Below are 23,431 nucleotides of genomic sequence, written 5' to 3' on the forward strand. Positions count from 1 at the left end.
CCCAGTTCCTACAGTGGAAACACTTTTCCACCACCAACCCTACCAATCAGCCTCAACCAAAGACCAATAGTCAACCTTGCTTAATTCAGTTCACTCTTCCATCCAACCATGATCCTCCCCCACTGCCCCCATACCACCCACTGTTAACTCTCCACCTCAAACCTTGCCTCACCTTCATTCACCAAGTCCCTCAACATGCAGACTAACCTTACATCCACAGAAAGAATCACAGTCCACCATCTAAAAACTGATCCCGACATTATAATTCTACCTTCAGACAAGTTGTTCTGAACTGCAAGAATTGCCTGGTGGGAGGACTTCACCAGCTGTCAAATACTTCCACCTACAAACCTTGGCACAGTGACCCCTTTCCAGTTACCAGCAGGATCTCCAGTCACTACTCAAATCCTTAGGCCCATCCCAGAACCACTCCCCAGAGTCCATCTATCTACTCACTCTTACCACTCCCTGCACTCCTACCTTTCACATGCTTCCTAAAGTCCATAAACCTAACCACCCAGGATGCCCCCACTGAGAGAATCTCTGATTTCATAGACCAACACCTTCAATCTATTACCCAGAACCTACTCTTCTTTATAAAAGATACCAACCATTTCCTCCACTGACTCTCCACAGTTCCTGTTCTTTTCCCACATGGTGCCCTGCTCATCACTGTTGGTGCCACCTCCCTGTACATTAACATTCTTAATGTCCATGTCTATTGAACACTGCCTTTCCCAGTGTCTGATGGATTCCAAACCAACAACATCCTTCCTAGTTGCCATGACCAACTATATCCTCACCCACAATTACTTCTCCTTTGAAGGCACTACCTACAAACAAATCTGGGGTACAACTATGGGCACCAGCATGGCACTATCCTATGCCAACCTATTCATGGGCCAACTAGAGGAATCCTTCCTAAACACACAAAATCCTAAACCCCTCACCTGGTTCAGATTCTTTGATGACATCTTTGCTATCTGGATTGAAGGTGAGGACACCCTATCCGCATTCCTCCAGAACATCAACAACTTCTCCCCCATTGGTTTCACCTGTTCCTACCCAACCCAAGAAGCCACCTTCCTAGATGTTGACCTCCACCTTGAAGATGGCTATATCAGTACCTCCATCCATATCAAGCCTAATAACCACCAGCAATACCTCCACTTCGACAGCTGCCACCCATTCTGTACCAAGAGGTCCCTTTCGTATAGCCTAGCCACCTGTGGTTGCATCTGCAGTGACAAACAGTCCCTCTTGAAATATACCAAGGGTCTCACTGAAGCCTTCACAAACTGTAATTATCACTCCAACCTTGTACAAGAACAAATCTCCTGTGCCTTATCTTTCCAGTCTCCCACTACCTTCCAAAGCTTCACCACTCGGCCACAGAGGATCATTCCCCTCATAACTTAGTACCACCCTGGACTGGAGCAACTGAATTACATTGCCCGCTAGGGTATTTATTACCTCTCGCTGTGCCCTGAATTGAGAAATGTCGTGCCCACTATCCTTCCCACCCCTCCCAAAGTGGTATTCTGCCGTCCACCAAACCTACTTAATATACTCGTCCATCCTTACACAACCCCTGCACCATTCTCTTACCTCATGGCTCATACCCCTATAATAGCCCTAGATGCAAGACCTGTCCCATACATCCTCCCATCACCACCTACTCCAATCTGGTCACTAACATCACCTGTCCCATCAAATGCAAGGCTTCCTGTGAAACCAGTCATGTGGTCTACAAGCTAAGCTGCAACAACTGTGCTGCATTCTGTGTAGGCGTGACAACCAACAAGCTGTCTGTCCACACGAATGGCCACCGACAAACTGTGGACCACCCTGCTGCTGAATACGTTGCTGAACATTATATACTTCATTTCAATGACTGCTTCACAGTGCTGTCCTCATCCATCCAGCCCCTTCCCTGCTCCCATACCAGCACTACACAGCTGTCATTCCACCATCACACCCAGATTTTTTAAAATTTATTTTATTTCATTATTTTTTTATTTATTTCTCTCCTTTTCTGCTACTTCCTCCCCCCCACCCATACCACCTCTCCTCTGCCCGCTGCCCAACCTGCAGCACTTCACTGTCTGCCATCCCACTATACTATCCCTCCCCCTTCCTGCCCCAGCCTCCTCCTTTCACCCACCCAGTCACCATTCCTATCAAGCACTGGTGCTGCTGCTAACAATGTGGTTTAAGTTGCTGAGACTGCAGTCATGTGAAAGAAGTGCATTTGCGTGAGCATGTGTGTGTGCGCATATGTGTGTCTATTGTTGACAAAGGCCATTGGCTGAAAGCTCTAAGTGTGAAAATCTTTTTGTTGTGCCCTTCTGCAACTCAGCATCTCTGCTATATGGTGAGTAACAAATTTTCTTCTCATAATATTGTCACACTCCATGCTGGCTTTTCCATTGTAAGAACTAACTTAGATATTTGACTAGCCTAGTGTGAACTTATATTTTCTAGAAAAAATACAATTAACATTTCATTATGATTGTTTCATTATTTATTTATTTACATATTTCAGCAATTTTGGTTACATATTTGTGTATATATTTCTTAATTACATAAAATCCAGGCACTACTGATGGCAACTGGAATTTTCATTGAAAATTATTCAAATAAGAAATGTAGATGCTTTTTCATAGTTAACATCTTTGGAACAAAATGACATATCATTGCAATTTTGCATAGTAGCATATTCCACTGTTTTCTCAACAGATCTTTGTATGGTTTTTCCAGCAGATGACAGTGCAGCAATGAATGAAGTAAGATTGTCATTTGGGCATTGCAAGGCTGTGTTACTGGAAGTTCAAAAACATCATAGAGGTACAACAGCAATGACGTAATGTGTACGGAACTCAGCCACCAACATGTGCAACAATTTATCATATTCTGGATAAATTTGAAGCCAATGGTACTGTTCAGGGTGTGTGTAAGAAAAGGCCTGGCTGACCAAAAACATCAACAAGTCCACTTTCTGGCACTGCTGTTTTTTTGCAACATTTTACAAGATCAAGTCAAAATCTTTGAAGCAGGGTGCACAGGTAAGCGAGGTAAGCCGATCAAGCATTCTGAAGGCTGCAAAGTGCAAAGTTTACATTCCAAGATTGCTGCATGCAATGAATGAGGATGACCCAAATTAAATGATAGAGTACTGCAAGTGGTTTGAAGGCATGCTTCCTGAGGATGAAAAGTTTGCAGGTTGGTTACCTGGTCTGATGAAGTGCAGTTCATACTAAACAATACTGTAAACTACCACTACTGTCTGTACTGGGCTCTTGAATATTCTTACATTTGTGTTGATAAACATGTTAATCAACTGGGTGTTGATATGTCGCTGCATGATTTGATTTGCCCCATTCTTCTTTGAAGGTATCATAAATGGTGAGGTGTATCTTCATATGCTGCAAACATCGATTTTACCTGCCATCTGAGATGTGTTTGGAAATGAAAGGCGGTGCTCTGCCTCGCTACCACAGATATGTCAGAACCAAAATCTACCTGGATGATGGATGGTTGAAGAGGAACATATGAGTCCCACCATGGTCTCCAGACCTTACACCTGTTGAATTCTACCCACATAGGACACTGGAAGATGAAGTTTATCAACAGAAGCTAGCTACTCTGAATGACCTATGAGAAACCATCGAGGCATCCTGTGCAGCTCTCATGCTGGCAACACTGACAGCCAGAGTTTGGTCAACAGTTCAGTGTCATCAATGTTGTTTGGGTGCTAATGGGGGTTACTTTGAACACACAAAATACCGTTCTGCCTCTGCAAGATTTGAAATAATATGTCATTTTGTTCCCCTAATATTGACTACCAAAGAGTGCCTACATTTTCATATTAAATAATTATTCTTAGTACATTCTTGATATTGATATCAAGTCAGTGGAGCCCTCAATAACACAGATCTATTGCAATTTGTGGTTACGTGTGCGTCTGCATGTGTGTATTAGTTCTGAAGAAGGATCTGTCCAAAAATAATCAAACTTTTCAAACAAATTGATATGCCTGTCAATGATTAGCACCTCAAATATTTGGTGAGTTGTTACCTTTTCTCCTTAAACATCAGTTATAAATTTCAGAACTGCAATATTGGAGTAAGAACTCAAGCACAAGTGATAAACTGTATTATTGAGAAGGCAGAGCATGGAAAGATGAAACCATGAATAAAAACAAATGAAATGTTTTCTCCTGAAAAATAGTAAATTTTAAGGTGCATATTCAAAATTATTGTCACTCACAGCAGAACAATAATGAACATTGTATGTAAGAATGTAGTCCAATGTCATTAACAAAATGATATAATTGTATACATTCCAAAATTTGTGATGCACTTCTTAATTAAAGTGTGTTGGTTTCATGTATACACTTACCACTGGCAGAATTTCCCAGTCCAATAATAACAGAGGCATAGTGTGAGGAGCCCTCTTCTTGCCAACCTACTGAACACTGCCAAGGGCCAATGTCAAAATCACTGATGCTTTCTATATGGAGACCACAATCACCGTGATTGAGTCCAGCTCCAGCATAGCTATAGTTTCCTGTGATCATACCAGGAGACAGTACAAATGCTGAATCATTGTAAGGAGGTTTGAAGCGACAGAATGTGAGGCTCCTGGGAATGGTGCAGTGCATACTAACACTACCAGACACTGTGGCATCACCTTGTACCATTGCTGAGAGATGTGGATCTGTAATTCAATGAGATTATGACTATTAATAAATGACAAATAAAATTTTATTTATATTATTATCTATCAGACTTAACACAAACAGAAATAGTATTTATTTTCTACCCATTTGTGTAACATAAAATGCAAAAGTATTGTAGCATGCACTGTTACATTTTGGGAAGGATCTTTAAAAAGTGACATGTTTAGCCTGAGAGATTTTTGTGCATTGATAGTGGGAAAGGTCTTATGATGTGTGCAAGTAATTAACTACAACAGGTTACTGCACTCAAGTCACACTAGAGTTAAACAAGTGTACATTTTGTAAGAATATGATTTATTTCTTTTGGAGTCTTGATGCAATCTTAATGGCATTTTCAGGACTTCCTGAAAAAATATTCTCATTCATTCAGATGTTTTATATTCTGGAATATATGTTATAACATATTCACACTTAATAAACTTTTCAATATTATGAGAAGGAAAGTTGCTACTCACCATATAGCAGAGATGCTGAGTCACAGATAGACACAACAAAAAGATTCTCACAATTATAGCTTCCAGACTTTACGGCTTTCTGCAATAATAGACACACATATGCAGATGCACACACACATATGCAGATGCAACTCACACACTCGACTGCAGTCTCAGCAACTGAGTGAGTGGGAAAAGGAGGGGACTGGGGTGGGAGGGTGTGGGATAGTATGGTGGGGTGGCAGACAGTGAAGTGCTGCGTGTTAGATGGTGGGCAGGGGAGAAGTGGGGAGCAGTGTAAAAGGAGAGAAATAAAATGACTGGCTGTGGTGGTGGAATGGCAGCTGTCTAGTGCTGGAATGGGAACAAGGAAGGGGCTGTATGGGTGAGGAGAGTGACTAACAAAGTTGGGGCCAGGAGGGTTACGGGAATGTAGGATGTATTGCAGAAAAAGTTCCCACCCGCACAGTTCAGAAAAGCTGGTGTTGGTGGGATGGATCCACAAGGCATAGGCTGTGAAGCAGGAATTGAAATGAAGGATATCATGTTTGGCCTTCATCATTTCTGTACCCTGAGGATTGCCACATTGTTTTGCTTACCTCCATAATGTTCTACGCCACAACTACACCAGCAGCATCTTACCCAGGTTTTTGAACATCTCACTGTTTATGGCATCATTTTAAATGTGTTGAAGTGTGTGGTTGGTCAATCAGGGGTGACTTTCTTGGGACATCAAATTTCATCAGCAGGCTCATTCCCACCACCAGAGAAAGTTGAGGCTGTGTTAAACATCCCACAACTGGCTATATCAAAAGAGTTGTGCAGATTCCTTGGCATGCTCAATTTTTACCAATGCCATTTGCCACATGCCACTAAAGTGCAGGACAACTCATGCCTGCATTGTCAGGCCCCAAGCCAAAGGGCAAAGCATTACTGCAATGGTTCCCAACAATGATCAACACATTTGAGGCAGCCAAGAAGACTCTTACCAATACTGCACTCCTTGGACACCATACCACAGAAATGCCCCTGGCTTTAGTTGTAGATGTCAGTCAAACAGCAATAGAGCTGCATTTCAGCAACATGTAGATGACACATGGCAAGCTCTTGCCTTCTTTTTGCGTAAGCTGACACCAGCACAGCAAAGATGGAGTGTGTAAAATCGCAAGCTGTTAGCCATGTATGGAGCAGTAAAGTACTTCCACTTCCAACCTGAAGCAAGAACCTTTACCATGTACACCAATCATAAGATGTTCACATATGTCTTCCAGCTAAACAATGGCAAGTGTTTGTGATGGCAGTATTGCCACCTTGAATACATAGTGCAAATCTAGACTGACATACAAAGCATCTCAATCCTTGGAGCCTCAAGAACATAGTGGCTGAGAGCTTGTCTCGAGTTAGTGCAGTCATGAAGACTGTCGATCTCTCACACCTATGTGACACACAACAGACTGTGTCAGGAGCTCTGTAACCTTCTGCACAGGACACAGGCTGGCCTACATGCCAGTGGGACAACGCAAGTTGATTTTCCATGGTCTACATAATGTCTGCCGCTGAGGCATCAGAGTGTCCACAAAACTCATTGCCTCCCATTATCTTTGGCCAGGTATCCAAAAGAATTGTTGGCAGTGGGCCCGCTCTTGCATAGAATGCCAATGAAGCACGGTTACACAGCATGTAAATGTGCCTATTGGCAGCTTTCTGGAGTTCACTGAGAGATTCGCCCACATTCACCTGGACATCATGGGACTCCTGCCATCATCGGGAGGACAGTACCTATTAACAACTACTACTGACAGATTAAAGTGTTGGTCTGAAGGAATCCAGTCATCAATACCTCTGCTGAGTAACTTCCATTAGCATGTATGGTGCAATGGGTTGCATCATTTGGTTATCAGCTACACATAAAAACTGATAGAGGATGCCAGTTCGAATCTGAACTTTTCACACACATAGGCAAATTATGTGGAGAAACATGGCACTAACCAGAAGCTACCACCCAGGCAGAACAGGATGGTGACATCCTGACACCACTACTTGAAAGCAGTGCTCACATGCTACTATACAAATTGTGCCGTGGCCTTACCCCGCGCACTTCTCAGCCTATGAACAATACAAAAGCCAGGCCTTTATGCAACACTGGCAGAGCTCACTTCTGGAGAGACACTTAGTCTATCAGGGGAAACTTAAGTCAAGAGAATTATGTCAACCATAATAAATAACTCAACTCAGAGAATACATTGCTCAAATGCGACCTCAACTGGCATCATGTCACAGTTCATTTCCTTCATTTGTGCATAAAGAATTAACAAACAGCACTCATGTCATGCTTCAACAAGATGGAGTTAAAGCACCTCTCATATCAGACCTCATGATGGCCTCACTCATACGGATCAAATAATGGACATCCTGCTAAAGGGCAAGTGCAGCACCATCTCCATTGATTGTGTCAGGCCAGTGTTTGTATTTGATGACTATTTTGATGCACCTCTGCCCTCTACAACCAGCCAACTGCCTTCCCCATCTTCTATGATCAAACCACCATCCAATGAACCGCAGGTGCCCATTTTCGGAGAGATTGTACATTCTGTAGCATGATCATCTGATTGCCAAGTTACCTCAAAGAAGTTCACATGCTCACTGCCTAGGGCACTGATGTGTATGTTTATTCTTTGCCTAAGAAGAAACACTATTGAACTGTCTGGTTTTAGTTTTTAATATTAGGAAATGAAAGAGGAAGCCACCTGGTAGAATTTTGCACAGAGCACAACTTAATCATAGCTAACACTTGGTTCAAGAATCATAAAAGGAGGTTGTATATATGGAAGCAGCCTGGAGATACTGACAGGTTTCACATAGATTATATAATGGTAAGACAGAAATTTAGGAACCAGGTTTTAAATTGTAAGACATTTCCAGGGGCAGATGTGGACTCTGACCACAATCTATTGGTTATGAACTGTAGATTAAAACTGAAGAAACTGCAAAAAGGTGGAAATTTGAGGAGATGGGACCTGGATAAACTGAAAGAACCAGAGGTTGTAGAGTGTTTCAGGAAGAGCATAAAGGAACAATTGACAAGAATGGGGGAAAGAAATACAGTAGAAGAAGAATGGATAGCTTTGAGGGATGAAGTGGTGAAGACAGCAGAGGATCAAGTAGGTAAAAAGACGAGGGCTAGTAGAAATCCTTGGGTAACAGAAGAAATATTGAATTTAATTGATGAAAGGAGAAAATATAAAAATGCAGTAAGTGAAGCAGGCAAAAAGGAATACAAACATCTCAAAAATGAGATTGATAGGAAGTGCAAAATGGCTAAGCAGGGATGGCTAGAGGACAAATGTAAGGATGTAGAGGCTTACCTCACTAGGGGTAAGATAGACACTGCCTACAGGAAAATTAAAGAGACCTTTGGAGAAAAGAGAACCATTTGTATGAATATTAAGAGCTCAGATGGAAACCCAGTTCTAAGCAAAGGAGGGAAAGCAGAAAGGTGGAAGGAGTATACAGAGGGACTATACAAGGGTGATGTTCTTGAGGACAATAATATGGAAATGGAAAAGGATGTAGATGAAGATGAAATGGGAGATATGATACTGCATGAAGAATTTGATAGAGCACTGAAAGACCTAAGTCGAAACAAGGCCCAGGGAGTAGACAACATTCCATTGGAACTACTGACAGCCTTGGGAGAGCCAGTCCTGACAAAACTCTACCACCTGGTGAGCAAAATGTATGAGACAGGCGAAATAGCCTCAGACTTCAAGAAGAATATAATAATTCCAATCCCAAAGAAAGCAGGCGTTGACAGATGTGAAAATTACCGAACTATCAGTTTAGTAAGTCATGGCTGCAAAATACTAATGCAAATTCTGTACAGACGAATGGAAAAACTGGTAGAAGCCGACCTCGGGGAAGATCAATTTGGATTCCGTAGAAATATGGGAACACATGAGGCAATACTGACCCTACGACCTATCTTAGAAGCTAGATTAAGAAAAGGCAAACCTACATTTCTAGCCTTCCCCATATGAACCATGGACCTTGCCGTTGGTGGGGAGGCTTGCGTGCCTCAGCGATACAGATAGCCATACCGTAGGTACAACCAGAACAGAGGGGTATCTGTTGAGAGGCCGGACAAACGTGTGGTTCCTGAAGAGGGGCAGCAGCCTTTTCAGTAGTTGCAAGGGCAACAGTCTGGATGATTGACTGATCTGGCCTTGTAACAATAACCAAAACGGCCTTGCTATGCTGGTACTGCAAACGGCTGAAAGCAAGGGGAAACTACGGCCGTAATTTTTCCCGAGGGCATGCAGCTTTACTGTATGATTAAATGATGATGGCGTCCTCTTGGGTAAAATATTCTGGAGGTAAAATAGTCCCCCATTAGGATCTCCGGGCGGGGACTACTCAAGAGGATGTCGTTATCAGTAGAAAGAAAACTGGCGTTCTATGGATCACAGCGTCGAATGTCAGATCCCTTAATCAGGCAGGTAGGTTAGAAAATTTAAAAAGGGAAATGGATAGGTTAAAGTTAGATATAGTGGGAATTAGTGAAGGTCGGTGGCAGGAGGAACAACACTTCTGGTCAGGTGGCTACAGGGATAGAAACACAAACTCAAATAGGGGTAATGCAGGAGTAGCTTTAATAATGAATAGGAAAATAGGAATGCAGGTAAGCTACTACAAACAGCATAGTGAACACATTATTGTTGCCAAGATAGATACGAAGCCCACACCTACTACAGTAGTACAAGTTTATATGCCAACTAGCTCTGCAGATGACGAAGAAATTGAAGAAAAGTATGATGAAATAAAAGAAATTATTCAGATAGTGAAGAGAGATGAAAATTTAATAGTCATGGGTGACTGGAATTCGAGTGTAGGAAAAGGGAGAGAAGGAAACGTAGTAGGCGAATATGGATTGGGGGTAAGAAATGAAAGAGGAAGCCGCCTGGTAGAATTTTGCACAGAGCACAACTAATCATAGCTAACACTTGGTTTAAGAATCATGATAGAAGGTTGTATACATGGAAGAACCCTGGAGATACTACAAGGTATCAGATAGATTATATAATGGTAAGACATATTTAGGAACCAGGTTTTAAATTGTAAGACATATCCAGGGGCAGATGTGGACTCTGACCACAATCTATTGGTTATGAACTGTAGATTAAAACTGAAGAAACTGCAAAAAGGTGGGAATTTAAAGAGATGGGACCTGGATAAACTGAAATATCCAGAGGTTGTACAGAGTTTCAGGGAGAGCATAAGGGAACAATTGACAGGAATGGGGGAAAGAAATACAGTAGAAGAAGAATGGGTAGCTTTGAGGGATGAAGTGGTGAAGACAACAGAGGATCAAGTAGGTAAAAAGACGAGGGCTAGTAGAAATCCTTGGGTAACAGAAGAAATATTGAATTTAATTGATGAAAGGAGAAAATATAAAAATGCAGTAAGTGAAGCAGGCAAAAAGGAATACAAACATCTCAAAAATGAGATTGATAGGAAGTGCAAAATGGCTAAGCAGGGATGGCTAAAGGACAAATGTAAGGATGTAGAGGCTTATCTCACTAGGGGTAAGATAGATACTACCTACAGGAAAATTGAAGAGACCTTTGGAGATAAGAGAACCGCTTGTATGAACATCAAGAGCTGAGATGGAAACCCAGTTCTAAGCAAAGGAGGGAAAGCAGAAAGGTGGAAGGAGTATATAGAGGGTCTATACACGGGCGAGGACAATATAATGGAAATGGAAGAGGATGTAGATGAAGATGAAATGGGAGATACGATACTGCATGAAGAGTTTGACAGAGCACTGAAAGACCTGAGTCGAAACAAGGCCCCTGGAGTAGACAACATACCATTGGAACTACTGACGGCCTTGGGAGAGCCAGTCCTGACAAAACTCTACCATCTGGTGAGCAAGATGTATGAAACAGGCGAAATACCCTCAGACTTCAAGAAGAATATAATAATTCCAATCCCAAAGAAAGCAGGTGTTGACAGATGTGAAAATTACTGAACAATCAGTTTAATAAGCCACAGCTGCAAAATACTAACACGAATTCTTTACAGACGAATGAAAAAACTAGTAGAAGCCGACCTCGGGGAAGATCAGTTTGGATTCCGTAGAAATACTGGAACACGTGAGGCAATACTGACCTTACGACTTATCTTAGAAGAAAGATTAAGGAAAGGCAAACCTACTTTTCTAGCATTTGTAGACTTAGAAAAAGCTTTTGACAATGTTGACTGGAATACTCTCTTTCAAATTCTAAAGGAGGCAGGGGTAAAATACAGGGAACGAAAGGCTATTTACAATTTGTACAGAAACCAGATGGCAGTTATAAGAATCAAGGGGGCATGAAAGGGAAGCAGTGGTTGGGGAGTGAGACAGGACTGTAGCCTCTCCCCGATGTTATTCAATCTGTATATTGAGCAAGCAGTAAAGGAAACAAAAGAAAAATTCGGAGTAGGTATTAAAATCCATGGAGAAGAAATAAAAACTTTGAGGTTCGCCGATGACATTGTAATTTTGTCAGAGACAGCAAAGGACTTGGAAGAGCAATTCAACAGAATGGACAGTGTCTTGAAGGGAGGATATAAGATGAACATCGACAAAAGCAAAATGAGGATAATGGAATGAAGTCGTATTAAGTCGGGTGATGCTGAGGGAATTAGATTAGGAAATGAGACACTTAAAGTAGTAAAGGAGCTTTGCTATTTGGGGATCAAAGTAACTGATGATGGTCGAAGTAGAGAGGATATAAAATGTAGACTGGCAATGGCAAGGAAAACGTTTGTGAAGAAGAGAAATTTTTTAACATCGAGTATAGATGTAAATGTCCGGAAGTCGTTTCTGAAAGTGTTTGTATGGAATGTTGCCATGTATGGAAGTGAAACATGGACGACAAATAGTTTGGACAAGAAGAGAATAGAAGCCTTTGAAATGTGGTGCTATAGAAGAATGCTGAAGATTAGATGGGTAGATCACGTAACTAATGAGGAAGTATTGAATAGGATTGGGGAGAAGAGGAGTTTGTAGCACAACTTGACAAGAAGAAGGGATCAGTTGGTAGGACATGTTCTGAGGCATCAAGGGATCACCAATTTAGTATTGGAGGGCAGCATGGAGGGTAAAAATCGTAGAGGGAGACCAAGAGATGAATACACTAAACAGATTCAGAAGGATGTAGGCTGCAGTACGTATTGGGAGATGAAGAAGCTTGCACAGGATAGAGTAGCATGGAGAGCTGCATCAAACCAGTCTCAGGACTGAAGACCACAACAACAACATATTCCATTGTTATTTGTCATAGTGACAAGTTTACTTATCTACTTTGCTTCCAAAAAATGTTTCTGTTCTCAACGTACATAACTTTCCTTGACGTAGTTGAGAGCAGAGAATTTTTTTTTAAAAATGGGAGAAAAAGTAATTCTCACATTTGCTGTGTGTAGTACACCCAGGTATCACACACAATTTTAGAGGCTGTCTTATAACCCTACAAGATTATCTTCAAATTGTTTCACTGAGAATCACTTAACATTTGTAAATTTGGTCACATAAAATGCTTGCATAATCATTGGCCATAATCCACCCTTCAATTGTAACATCAATATGAACAGTATGCTAAAAAAATTTAGCTCATGTCCTCACAAATCAACATGCATGTATAATTTATGAAATATGCCACATAATGTATAAACTTACATGGTTGCCAAATGCACAGATCTCTGACTGATGTTAGAAACGAGGTGTAGGTGGGTCATTAGGGTATTTTATTCTTTTCAAACATTGTTTGTCCACATTATGTGGTCTCAAAGCAAGACATAATTTTGTCAAACCAATACTATTATGTTTCCTAGGATGACAAAATTTGGTAAACAATAAGAAAATAGAGTTAATTAATAGAGTATGGTCCGATTCTCATAGTGAAATGAAATAAATAGATGATAATAATAATGATCGTTATACTCAAAGTGCCTGCCTCAATCAGCAGTTATGTGGAGCAGACAGCTAGACCCAGCTAGCTATGTTGACATGAAGGCAGAGGCTAAGGTTTCCATGGCGATGTCATCCAAAGGTGTTGTCTCCAGCCAGAAGGTATATTGGTTAATCATCGTAAGGAGATATTACTGGCCATTCAATGGGGAAAGTGGCCCACTACATCAAGGTGTAATTGAGCTAAATGAGAGGTTGTGTGTGGAAAGTTACCTCCTGGCATACGTACATAATGGGACACTTTGCAACGCTGGCATTGAAGGTATGTCCACATTCACTGTCGGCAATCCCTCTCCATACCTAGCCAAACGAAGCACTGTGACATGAGGTGAAAGGTGGGATGGGCTCCAAGGTAGCTTAGACTGTGAACACCTTCAGAGGCTTGTTGTTTGAATGGTGATGGGAGAAAAGGATGAGGTCTTCCTCCAGACACATCACAATATAGTCTGCCATTTTCTCCTGGAATGTCAACAAGTTGCAGCTGCAATGCTCATGTGGCATTGTGAAGAACATTCAGAGTTCTTGGTCATCCTGTTGTGTATGTGCCAGATCTGACAAGTCAATAGAGCTCACTACATAGCTGACTCCTGAGTCAGCCACAACATTATCAATTCTGGAAATGTGCCTCAAGTCTGTACTAAATGACCTTATAAACTCTGCATAATTGAACTGGCAGGGAGAGCAGTTGACACTATTCATTTTGAACACACAGAACAGTGATTTGTGATCTGTGCACATCATGAACATCCTCACTTCTAGTTACGGACGAAGGAATTTAACTGACTCATACATGGCGGGAGTTTTTGGTCACATACTCTCCACTTATGCTGTGATGGCAAGAATTTGCAGGATAAATATGCAAGTAGTTGCCATGAATCTCCTGGCCATTGTTGGAGTACCACACCTATAATCATTTGGCTTGCACTTACCACTAATGCCAAAGGTGTCTCCAGCTTAGAGTGTGTGAGCAGTGCTGCATCTGCTGTGCTGTTTTTCACAGCCTCAAAAGCAAATCACACTGTTGCATTGCAGTGTCATCTCAAACCTTGAGGCCAGAAAGTGCTTTATTCAATGGCTCTTGCAGTTTTGCTGCATCGGGTAAGTGTCAGTGGTAATAGATTAGCATGCCTAAAAACCAGCATAACTTCTTGAGTGTCATCAGTCATGGTATCAATAATGTTGCTTCAACCTTTTCAGTTAGTGGTAGGGACGCTGTAGATGAAACGTGGTGCTTAAGAATGTTACCTCAGAGTGTTCAAACACAAACTTTGCCACTTTCAGCACCAGACAAAATTGTTCTAGACACTTGAATACTTCTTGTAGTTGCTGATGGTGTTGCTCCCTGGTGGCAGAAAACACAAGAATGTTGTCCAGGTATGCAACGCAAAGTGACAGTCATCATACAGCAGAGTTGATAAATCTCTGCCAATTTTGTGCAGCATTCTACAACCCAAACATCTTAGATTTGCTCTCAAAGGATCTGAATGGAGTGATTATTGCTGTCCATTTACCTCCATTCTGGCCCAACAACCAATGTTATGGTTTGCTCAAGTTGAGGCTAGTTTTAGCTACACGGGAATTATGGTCAACTAGACAAAATTCACCCTCACCATGAACCAACTTGACCATCGCTATGCTGCAGAAGTACAGGACATGATCATAGTACCACACCATGAAAATTCATATGAAAAGCATAAATCAGAATTAATTTGAGAGCTTGCTATGTCACACAAAGAGTGGATCAGTCAGGTACAGACACAAGAGGGCATCGATGATCACAAGCTGTCTCAACATCTGTCACACCTGTGTAGCAAAGGTGATAGAGTTAATATCCCTAACAACCTATACACACACTGTGGAACAACTGACTACCTTTACAAGTTAAAGCAGTCATGGCATGGCAAATGAAAATGTCATTGGATGTGGTGGTGGAGCTCAATGATCAGATTACAAAGATCAACACACCCATTCAGGTTAGGGCACTGACACCATCATGCACTCATGAAGGATAGTGGAGTAACAGTGCCATGTAGTAGTACAACAGTGGAAGCAACAGTAGCAAACACAGAATTAGACTTACTGGTGATGAAAGTGGACACACTATAAACACAGACTGGTGCACTACCACATCAAGGCAGTGCTTCCAATGGTACAGGATGTAATCACTGGAGACCCAGAAGCTAATCATCAATGAATGCTGCATCACGGAATACAGAACACCCTATATGCTTATATCACCACAGGTTCACCAAAAATGCGCATAAATGTACAACTCTGTTTCACACCCAAATGCCAGTGGCATCCAGTAGCAGATGCAAAAAACTGCTCAACAAAGTCACAGTGCCTGTTTGTTAGTGATAGGAGATCCAGTCAGAAGTATTTAATAGTCACCAGCTCAGAGAAGACTAAGTTCACTGCTGTAGACTGCCAACTACATTTGCTGCAAATATCTCATCCATCTCTACATAAGAAACGCAGCAACAAAGGTAAATTTGGGACTGCACCTTCCATTTACATGGGATTTTACCAATGCCAATGTTACGGAGCTGATAATAGGTGGTGATTTTCTGGCACACTGCCATCTATTACTAGATGTAGTTATTGCCAAACTGGTCAACAGTGTTACCTGACTGGTGATGGGTGGCTTTCACAACACCACCTCGGTGCAGAGTGCCAATCCAGCACAAGCACGTGACAAGGAGTGCACTGCACTGCTGGGGCAACATCCAACCTCAACCAGGCTACAAGGCAAACCTATGCACATGGTATACAACATGGTACACTGCATATAAACCACAAATGGTCCACCAGTGTCTTGTAGATCCAGGAGATTGGCAACTGATTGTCCATTGCTTAAATGGAATTCCATGCGATGCTTAAGGAGGGCCATCAGTTAGCCTGTGGTCATCAATACTGCACATTGTCATGAAGAAAGGAGTTGCCTAGCACCTGCGCAGTGACTTTCATCCATTCAGTACAAGAACAATGCCTGATTGATATCCTGTGCCTTTGTTGTTGACTGTCATTACGTCCTGCATGGCGCAACAATATTCAATGTTTTGGATTGCACCAAAGCATATGCACAGATACCTGTGGCAGAAGAGGACAACAATGTTGAGTTTGAAAGTTTCATTGGAACAAAATTAATTATTTCGGCAACCATATCCACCAAACAAATTGGACAAATGGTTACACTCTAAGTTAGGTACACATCTGAACATTTAGTTCACATGTGAAACATTCTGAATGTGCATGTAACACAGGAAGAGGTGAGTCAGAAAAACAGTTATTGATACTGTATCCCTAAGTGACTGAATGAAGAACATAACAAAAACACACAGAACACAAAAAAATCATATAAAAATTCATATGCCACAGAATAAACAATACAAGAGAACATATAAACATAATACGAAATGCAGGACCCCTGGAGATCAGCACAGAAGCTGTTTCACTGCTGTAACTGATTACACAATGACATTGCCAGGTGGTGTAAACTTCATAGCAGACACTACAAAGTATTTGTTTAAACCGATATTGCAAAGGAGACAGGGTGATTGGGGGAAAGAAAGCAAAGCCAAAACTCAGAAAAATGAAAGACTGTACAACATGATTTAACAGATAAAAAATAGGAAGCTATGTTGGGCCATGATGGTTAGGTTGGGTAGAAGAATGTAGTGTCAGACAATGATAGTGGGAACAAGAAGTACAACTGGGTTATTAAGAGTGCATCAAAGTAGTAAGTATAGGAGATGATTCTATAAAGGTACCTCATAAATGTGCATGGCTTATGGTACACAAATATATGGTACTATGAACAAATTAAATACTTCTTCCTCAACTAGGACTGAATAGTGGTGAGAATTTCATATTTACATCACAGACCACAGAAAAAATACTGTTTTGCATAAATTCCTCAAAGAAAGTTACATGGCAATATTTCACACAGTGCTGCCATCAATGAAAGTCATCATGCTCAAGAATCAATTGTTCCAGTGACAATGGTTGTTTGAACCTCCAACCAACCACAGTAAAATTCCATCAAATATTCCCAGTGCTGAATTAAAGAAACCACATGTAAGTTATTATGCACCAACATTACAGAGTTTTTGTGAATGCCAGTATCCATATTTTTTCACATAGATGATTTCTTACTGGTCACCAACTGACTACTTTAAGTGACATCTGACTATTTAAGGACTGACATATGAACAAATTGTTATTTTGGAAATGACACAATCATTTGAAAAACTGATACTTACTATGGACTGTATAACGATACAGCCTTCCCCAAGAATCATATGAAATGTCTGTTACCACCTTTCTTCTTCTTCTTCTTCTTCTTTATGCATCAGGATGGTTATTGGATGAGTCGGTGCTTCCTAGGGACTTGTATGTGTGTCTTTATATATATCATTCTGCCCAATTTGCTAAAACACTTGATATTCATTGTGAAAGCATATAGAATGTTCTGGAAGGATGTATATTATCATGATTGTCAGGGGATTGTTGTCATTAAAAAAATATGTACAGGTGTTGAGTTAGATTTTAATCCAGAAATTGAAGTGTTAAATATCTGGCTGCAACTAGTAAGAGGCTGTGGAAATGTTAGCATAAGTGGTTGGCACCTCTAATTACCTTTATTAGAATTGATTGGTGGGTTGACACAGAGAACATCATTATTTTGAGAAATAGCTTAAAAGTTGCCAAGCAATGTATTTTCATTTGTGATCTATTTTTATGTCCTCCTCTGTAATTAATATCCTTTGTAATTACATTTCTAATTAACTCTCCAATTGTTTACATCACGCAACTTTCCTATTTTCAGAATTTGAGGCCTTATTTGTAAATTTTACATATGTAGGTGGATAAAGCATGAGATTTGTACTGTCATTGAATGTTAGTAACCAAATCCAAACTGTAATTCATTATGTAACTAAAATAATACAAGATACATTATTGTAATTAAAGTTCATACCAATTTTCATATTTAAAACTAACGATGATACTATAAAAATTATGTGACTTAACATTGTATTTTATACCTTATTCGGCTGTAATATCAGTTTCTTTATGTTTTGTAAATTTTAATTGTAACATCAAAATTGTATAAAATACACAATGGGTTATTTTGAAATTTATTGTTAAAATTCTACATAAAGCAAAGCGGTGAAGCTGCAGGAGAGTTAGTTGTTGAGTTGTTGTTTTGTCAGTCAGTCAAAGAGATCTGTGAAGTATGTCAAGTCAGTGTTTTGTTAACACGACGAGTGTGCATTTCAGTTGTCAATAAATTTTGTGAAGTTGGAAATTGTTATATTCTTTCATCAAATGAACTTCAGGCAATAGAAAGTTAAGTTAAATGTAACAGTCTGAGAGGAATGTAACTGTCAATATTGATATAAATTTGGTTTGTGAAATATTAGGTGGTCTAAGAATTCAGAAAAGTTAAAAAATGGCTCTGAGCACTATGGAAAATTATGAAAAAAATCTTAATTAATGGCTCAATTAATGAAGTATGCAACTTTGAGCATAACAATTAGGTTAATAAGAGTATAATGGTTTAAAAATTGACACACACAAAGGCAAAATCTCAAAATCTACAATGGAAAATGTGGCCACTTCTGAATTTTAACATTAATTATTTTGTAAGATACTTAGTTGCCCAGGATTTTAGCTATGTTAGTGAAAAGTCAGAATGCCAGTCTTTACAATGAGTGGTGTCATCTTTATCAAATCCATCTATTACCACAAATTGTTTTCATCATTACATAAAGTATTATAATTTTTAATTAGATGTAATTGCTAGTAAACATGGTTTAAATGAAACATTATATTTTTGCAATCACATAATCTGAGACAAACTGTAATAATGAAACAGAATGAAACCTGATATGTATAAAAAATGAACACATTCATGCCTTTGTCACATTGTTACAGAAAATCAGAACCAAATAACGCTTAGAGACAGAAAAGAAGAAAGAAATAGCTATTATTGTAGGGCTGTAATTAAAGCAAATGGGAAATGCCAGACTGCCTTGTGTCAAGGTTGATTTGTTGTGAAAAGAATTTACCTTAATACCTAAATACTCAGAGATATTCTTCTATCCTGGCTGGAAAAGTGTAAATCTGGATATAGTTCTGGAGGTAGACCACTACAAAAGAGAGCATACTGCCAAGGCAGGTATGATCCATCAGATGTAAACATCAAGCTGAATGTTGAGTTGCCGATGACAACATAGAGGGTGTCTCAATTCTGCCTTTAGTTCCTGCACTATTGGAATGTAGCCAAGAGCATGATGTCAATCATCACTTGACCCACAGGATATGCTAGTGGCACCAAGTGACCTGCATGGTCTGGCTCATCCAGGACCAAATACAAGACTGGCCAGAATCAGCTACAGGTACTTTGTCTTTGGTTCTTGCCATACTCCCTGTAGCTTTGCACAGCGTTATTGACATTTCTGTGATCTGAAGCTTCAAGTGATCCTGGCCAGAGAAATTACTCAAGATTGTATGAGAGACCTTGAATGATGGATGACATCACAAAATTCCACATTTATTTCTGGGGAGAATAGTTCCACCTAATCTGAGACTATAAGTCCTTGCTAGCAACATCTCAACTGTGAAATTGCCTACCAGAACAGACAGCACAGTGCATCCATTGACAAACCTTGCTTCTAAATAGCTACACTACTAGATTTACTACAAGTCTACAATTAAATTTTTAATGTTGATGTGTTATTCCACCAGCCCAAGAGTAATGGACTGTGTTTGAAATAGAGCAGGAGTCTACTTTCAGATTGATTCATTAGCTCAAGAAACTGTGTAAAACTTTCCTATAACAACCACTAGGATAACTTATGCAACAAGACCGCACTCAATGCTTCAATAGATCCTGCACTGGTTTCATCAAAGCTGGTCTCACAAGTTACCACTGCAGACCCCCTCTCAATTGAAAGATCACCTTTTGGTTGTTGAAACTACTACTGTGTAGTCATTCCACAATAATGGAGGCCTCAAGTGTTACATTGTCTGCACTGGGGCCATTGGGGAATGACCTGCATGAATGTAGCATGCTGACATATATATTGGCCATACATTGATAGAGACATTGAAGAGCTAGTCCACATATGCACCAGGACTGATTAACATCAAGGAGCTATGCCACAAATCTTCATACCATGGTTGGCACCTTTCTTAAATTCAATGTGTCTCCTAGTGACAGGCACATTGTTGAACCACTCTTATACAGTTAATACGATGTCCACCATCACAAAGGTCACTTTGTGGGTACTGACAGAGTATTGGGAATAGAATGCTGCCCCACACCACAGTAATGGATAATGGCCTCCAATCTATGAGGGTGACCCCAAAGGTAAGGCCACCTTTTTTTTTTTTTATAAGTACATAGACCCATTTATTTCTACAATGGTTTACATCAGTTTACAGCTTGAACATTTAGCTATTTTTTGACATAATCACCATTTCTGTCGATGCATTTTTGTAGACACTGTGGCAGTTTTTGTATGCCCATGTCATACCAGCTCACCGCCATGCTGTTCAGAAAGTTATGAACATCTTCTTTCACCTTGTTGTCAGAGCCGAATCACTTTCTAGCCATAAGTTCTTTTAACTTAGGGAACAGGTGATAGTCACTGGGTGACAAGTCAGGACTATAGGGTGGGTGGATGGGTGATTATGTTCCACTGAAACTGTTGCAGGAGAGCGACAGTTTGCTGAGCGTTGTGTGGGGAGTGTTGTTATGGAGAATGTGTACACCTTTGCTCAACATTCCTCTTCTCTGGTTCTGAATTGCCCATTTGAGTTTTTTCAGAGTCTCACAATACCTGTCAGCGTTAATTGTGGTCCCAGTGGGCATAAAGTTGACCAATAATACCCCTTTCCCATCTCAAAAATCGGTTGTCATGACTTTACCGGCAGACTGTGTTTGTTTGAATTTCTGCGGCTTTCCAAAGGAGGATGCCACCACTGGCGCGATTGTTGCTTGGCCTCAGGTGTAAAGTGGTATGCCCAGGTTTTGTCACCCATGACAATTGAGTCCAGACAGTTGTCCTGTTCGGCTGCAAGGTGGTGGTGAAATGTGCGGGAAGCATCAACTCGTTGCCACATGTGGTCCTCAGTCAGCATGCGTGGCACCCACCTTGCGCACACCTTCCATTAGTTCAATATTTCCGTTAAAATTCTGTGAGCGGTGCTTCAGGAAACCTCAGGAACCAACATGCAGAGATCACCCACAGTGATCCGCCAGTCTTCACGCATGCTTTGCTCAACCTTCAACACTGTCTCCTCAGAAATTGATGGTCTCCCACTCCTTTGTTCATCATGAATTTCGGTCCAACCAGCTGCAAACTCTCTACACCACTTATGGAGAGTTTTGACATCCACGCATGATTCACCATACACTTCCGTCAATTGGCTTTGGATTTCAATCGGCCCAGCACCCTTTGCGTTCAAAAACTGAATAACTGCACGCAATTCGCACTTGGCGGTAACATCCAATGGGAGCTCCATTCTCAATGACTGCCGAGCCAAGACTGAGCACCTCAGCATGGGGTGCACTTGTTTGCACGCACAGCGCATGAAGCACTCTTCATAACAGTGTGAGCAGCTGCCACACAAACAGAGTTCTGTACTTATAAAAAAAAATAGGAGACCTTACTTTTGGGATTACCCTTGTACATTCACAATATTCACAGAAATCTGCTCCCAGAATGGCATATCACATATCACAGTGGCACCTTTCCACCCAGACAAATGTCAAAGGCCACAGGAGAAAAGCCAACAGAGGCAGGCCTAACATTATTTCTTAGCACTTACAGGACAATGACAGTCAACAGTCACAGCCATGCTGAAGTACTCCTTGGCTGACAACATGCACCCTCCTGCACTTGCTCTCACCATCCCCAGAGGTGGTCACAGGGAAACAAATCATGTCTCTGGGCCACTAAATGAAGGCCAAGGAATGGTTCATGCATTCAGGTGTCATCCAAGTGGATTCCAATGTCAATCATCTGATGTCAGTTGCACCACATGTATGTTGTTTCCTGTTAAGGATGGTGAGATGGTACACCATCACAACCATTGTGACCCAGGACTTGCTCCTTCTTCCCCACCTGGATGTCACCAGGCATCAGCACCACCTGCCATCCCAACAGCCCCACACAAGCTACCACAGACAATGTGGAGATCACTCTTCAAGTACCTGTGGAACAAACACAGGACCAGTTCCTGATGGCAGAGACTACACACTCATAACCAACCCCAGCCATGGCTCCATGAGAGGGGTCCCATGGAACTACTTCAACATCATTATAAATTCTGGGTGTGACACCATCAACTTCTGCCCCTCCACAAGATGCAGGCACCTTGCTGGTCATAATCAGCCATAGACAACAATTAAATCCAGATGAGAACAGAACATGCGGATATAGAGCTAGTTCCAGACACAGACCACAACAACAAACAAGGCACCACTAAAACTGGTGTACAGTCAGTGCATATAAATGTGGAGCTGTTTTCAGAAATAGCTGATGATATCATGGAGGGCACCTGCAATCTCGCATTAACTCCCACAGTATCAGAACATAGTGGAGAGGATAACACTGACCTTCACACATTCTCCAAGCCATGCTGGGGGCAGCATGGGACCTGTACAGAATCACTGACATCAATTTTGACTTGGACTCTGCTTACAGATTAACTTTCAGACTTACAAGTGATTGCTGTACACTGGACTCTGCCCCAAATAGCCTTACAGGTTCTTTTTATGGGCAAACTATCTAACTTACTGAGTGAATGCTGCCTCTGAACTCTGCTCTACATCATCACCAGTAACAATATGCAATCCATCTGTGCACTGTTGTGAGTGTGTAATAAATACATGTTGTAAATGAAAATGTATATACACTCATGTTCTTATAATAAAAGATCTTCAAGATCCATGAACCATGAGGGCCTGCAAAAATCTTTAAGTACTTCCTTGTATGAATTTCTTGAGCTAAAAGCAGATCAGTCACCAGTGCAGCAAAACTGGTACTGCAAAAATTGCTGAGTCATCACATACATATAAAAACATGTGGTACACTTCAGTTTAAAAAAAATGATGAAGTGAGCAATTCCATTCAATAATCATAAGCTCAAGGAAACCACAAGTCAATGCATGTGTAAGGGATACAATCTAAAGGTATGTTCTCAAATATGGCAATTTAGATGGTTCTTTGCTTTACT

General features: G+C 40.9%; 1 protein-coding gene across 1 annotated transcript in view; it reads right to left on the reverse strand.

Moving 5' to 3' along the window:
* The window catches only part of LOC126176557 (uncharacterized), a 167,494-nt gene that overhangs the window by 26,254 nt on the left and 117,809 nt on the right, over positions 1 to 23,431 (reverse strand). Inside the window, exon 8 of the mRNA XM_049923717.1 lies at positions 4,402 to 4,719. Coding sequence (XP_049779674.1) covers positions 4,402 to 4,719 — 318 coding nt within the window. The remainder of the gene's footprint in view (positions 1 to 4,401; positions 4,720 to 23,431) is intronic.

Source organism: Schistocerca cancellata, chromosome 3 (assembly GCF_023864275.1).
Source record: "Schistocerca cancellata isolate TAMUIC-IGC-003103 chromosome 3, iqSchCanc2.1, whole genome shotgun sequence".
In the NCBI taxonomy this organism is placed as follows: Eukaryota; Metazoa; Arthropoda; class Insecta; order Orthoptera; family Acrididae; genus Schistocerca; species Schistocerca cancellata.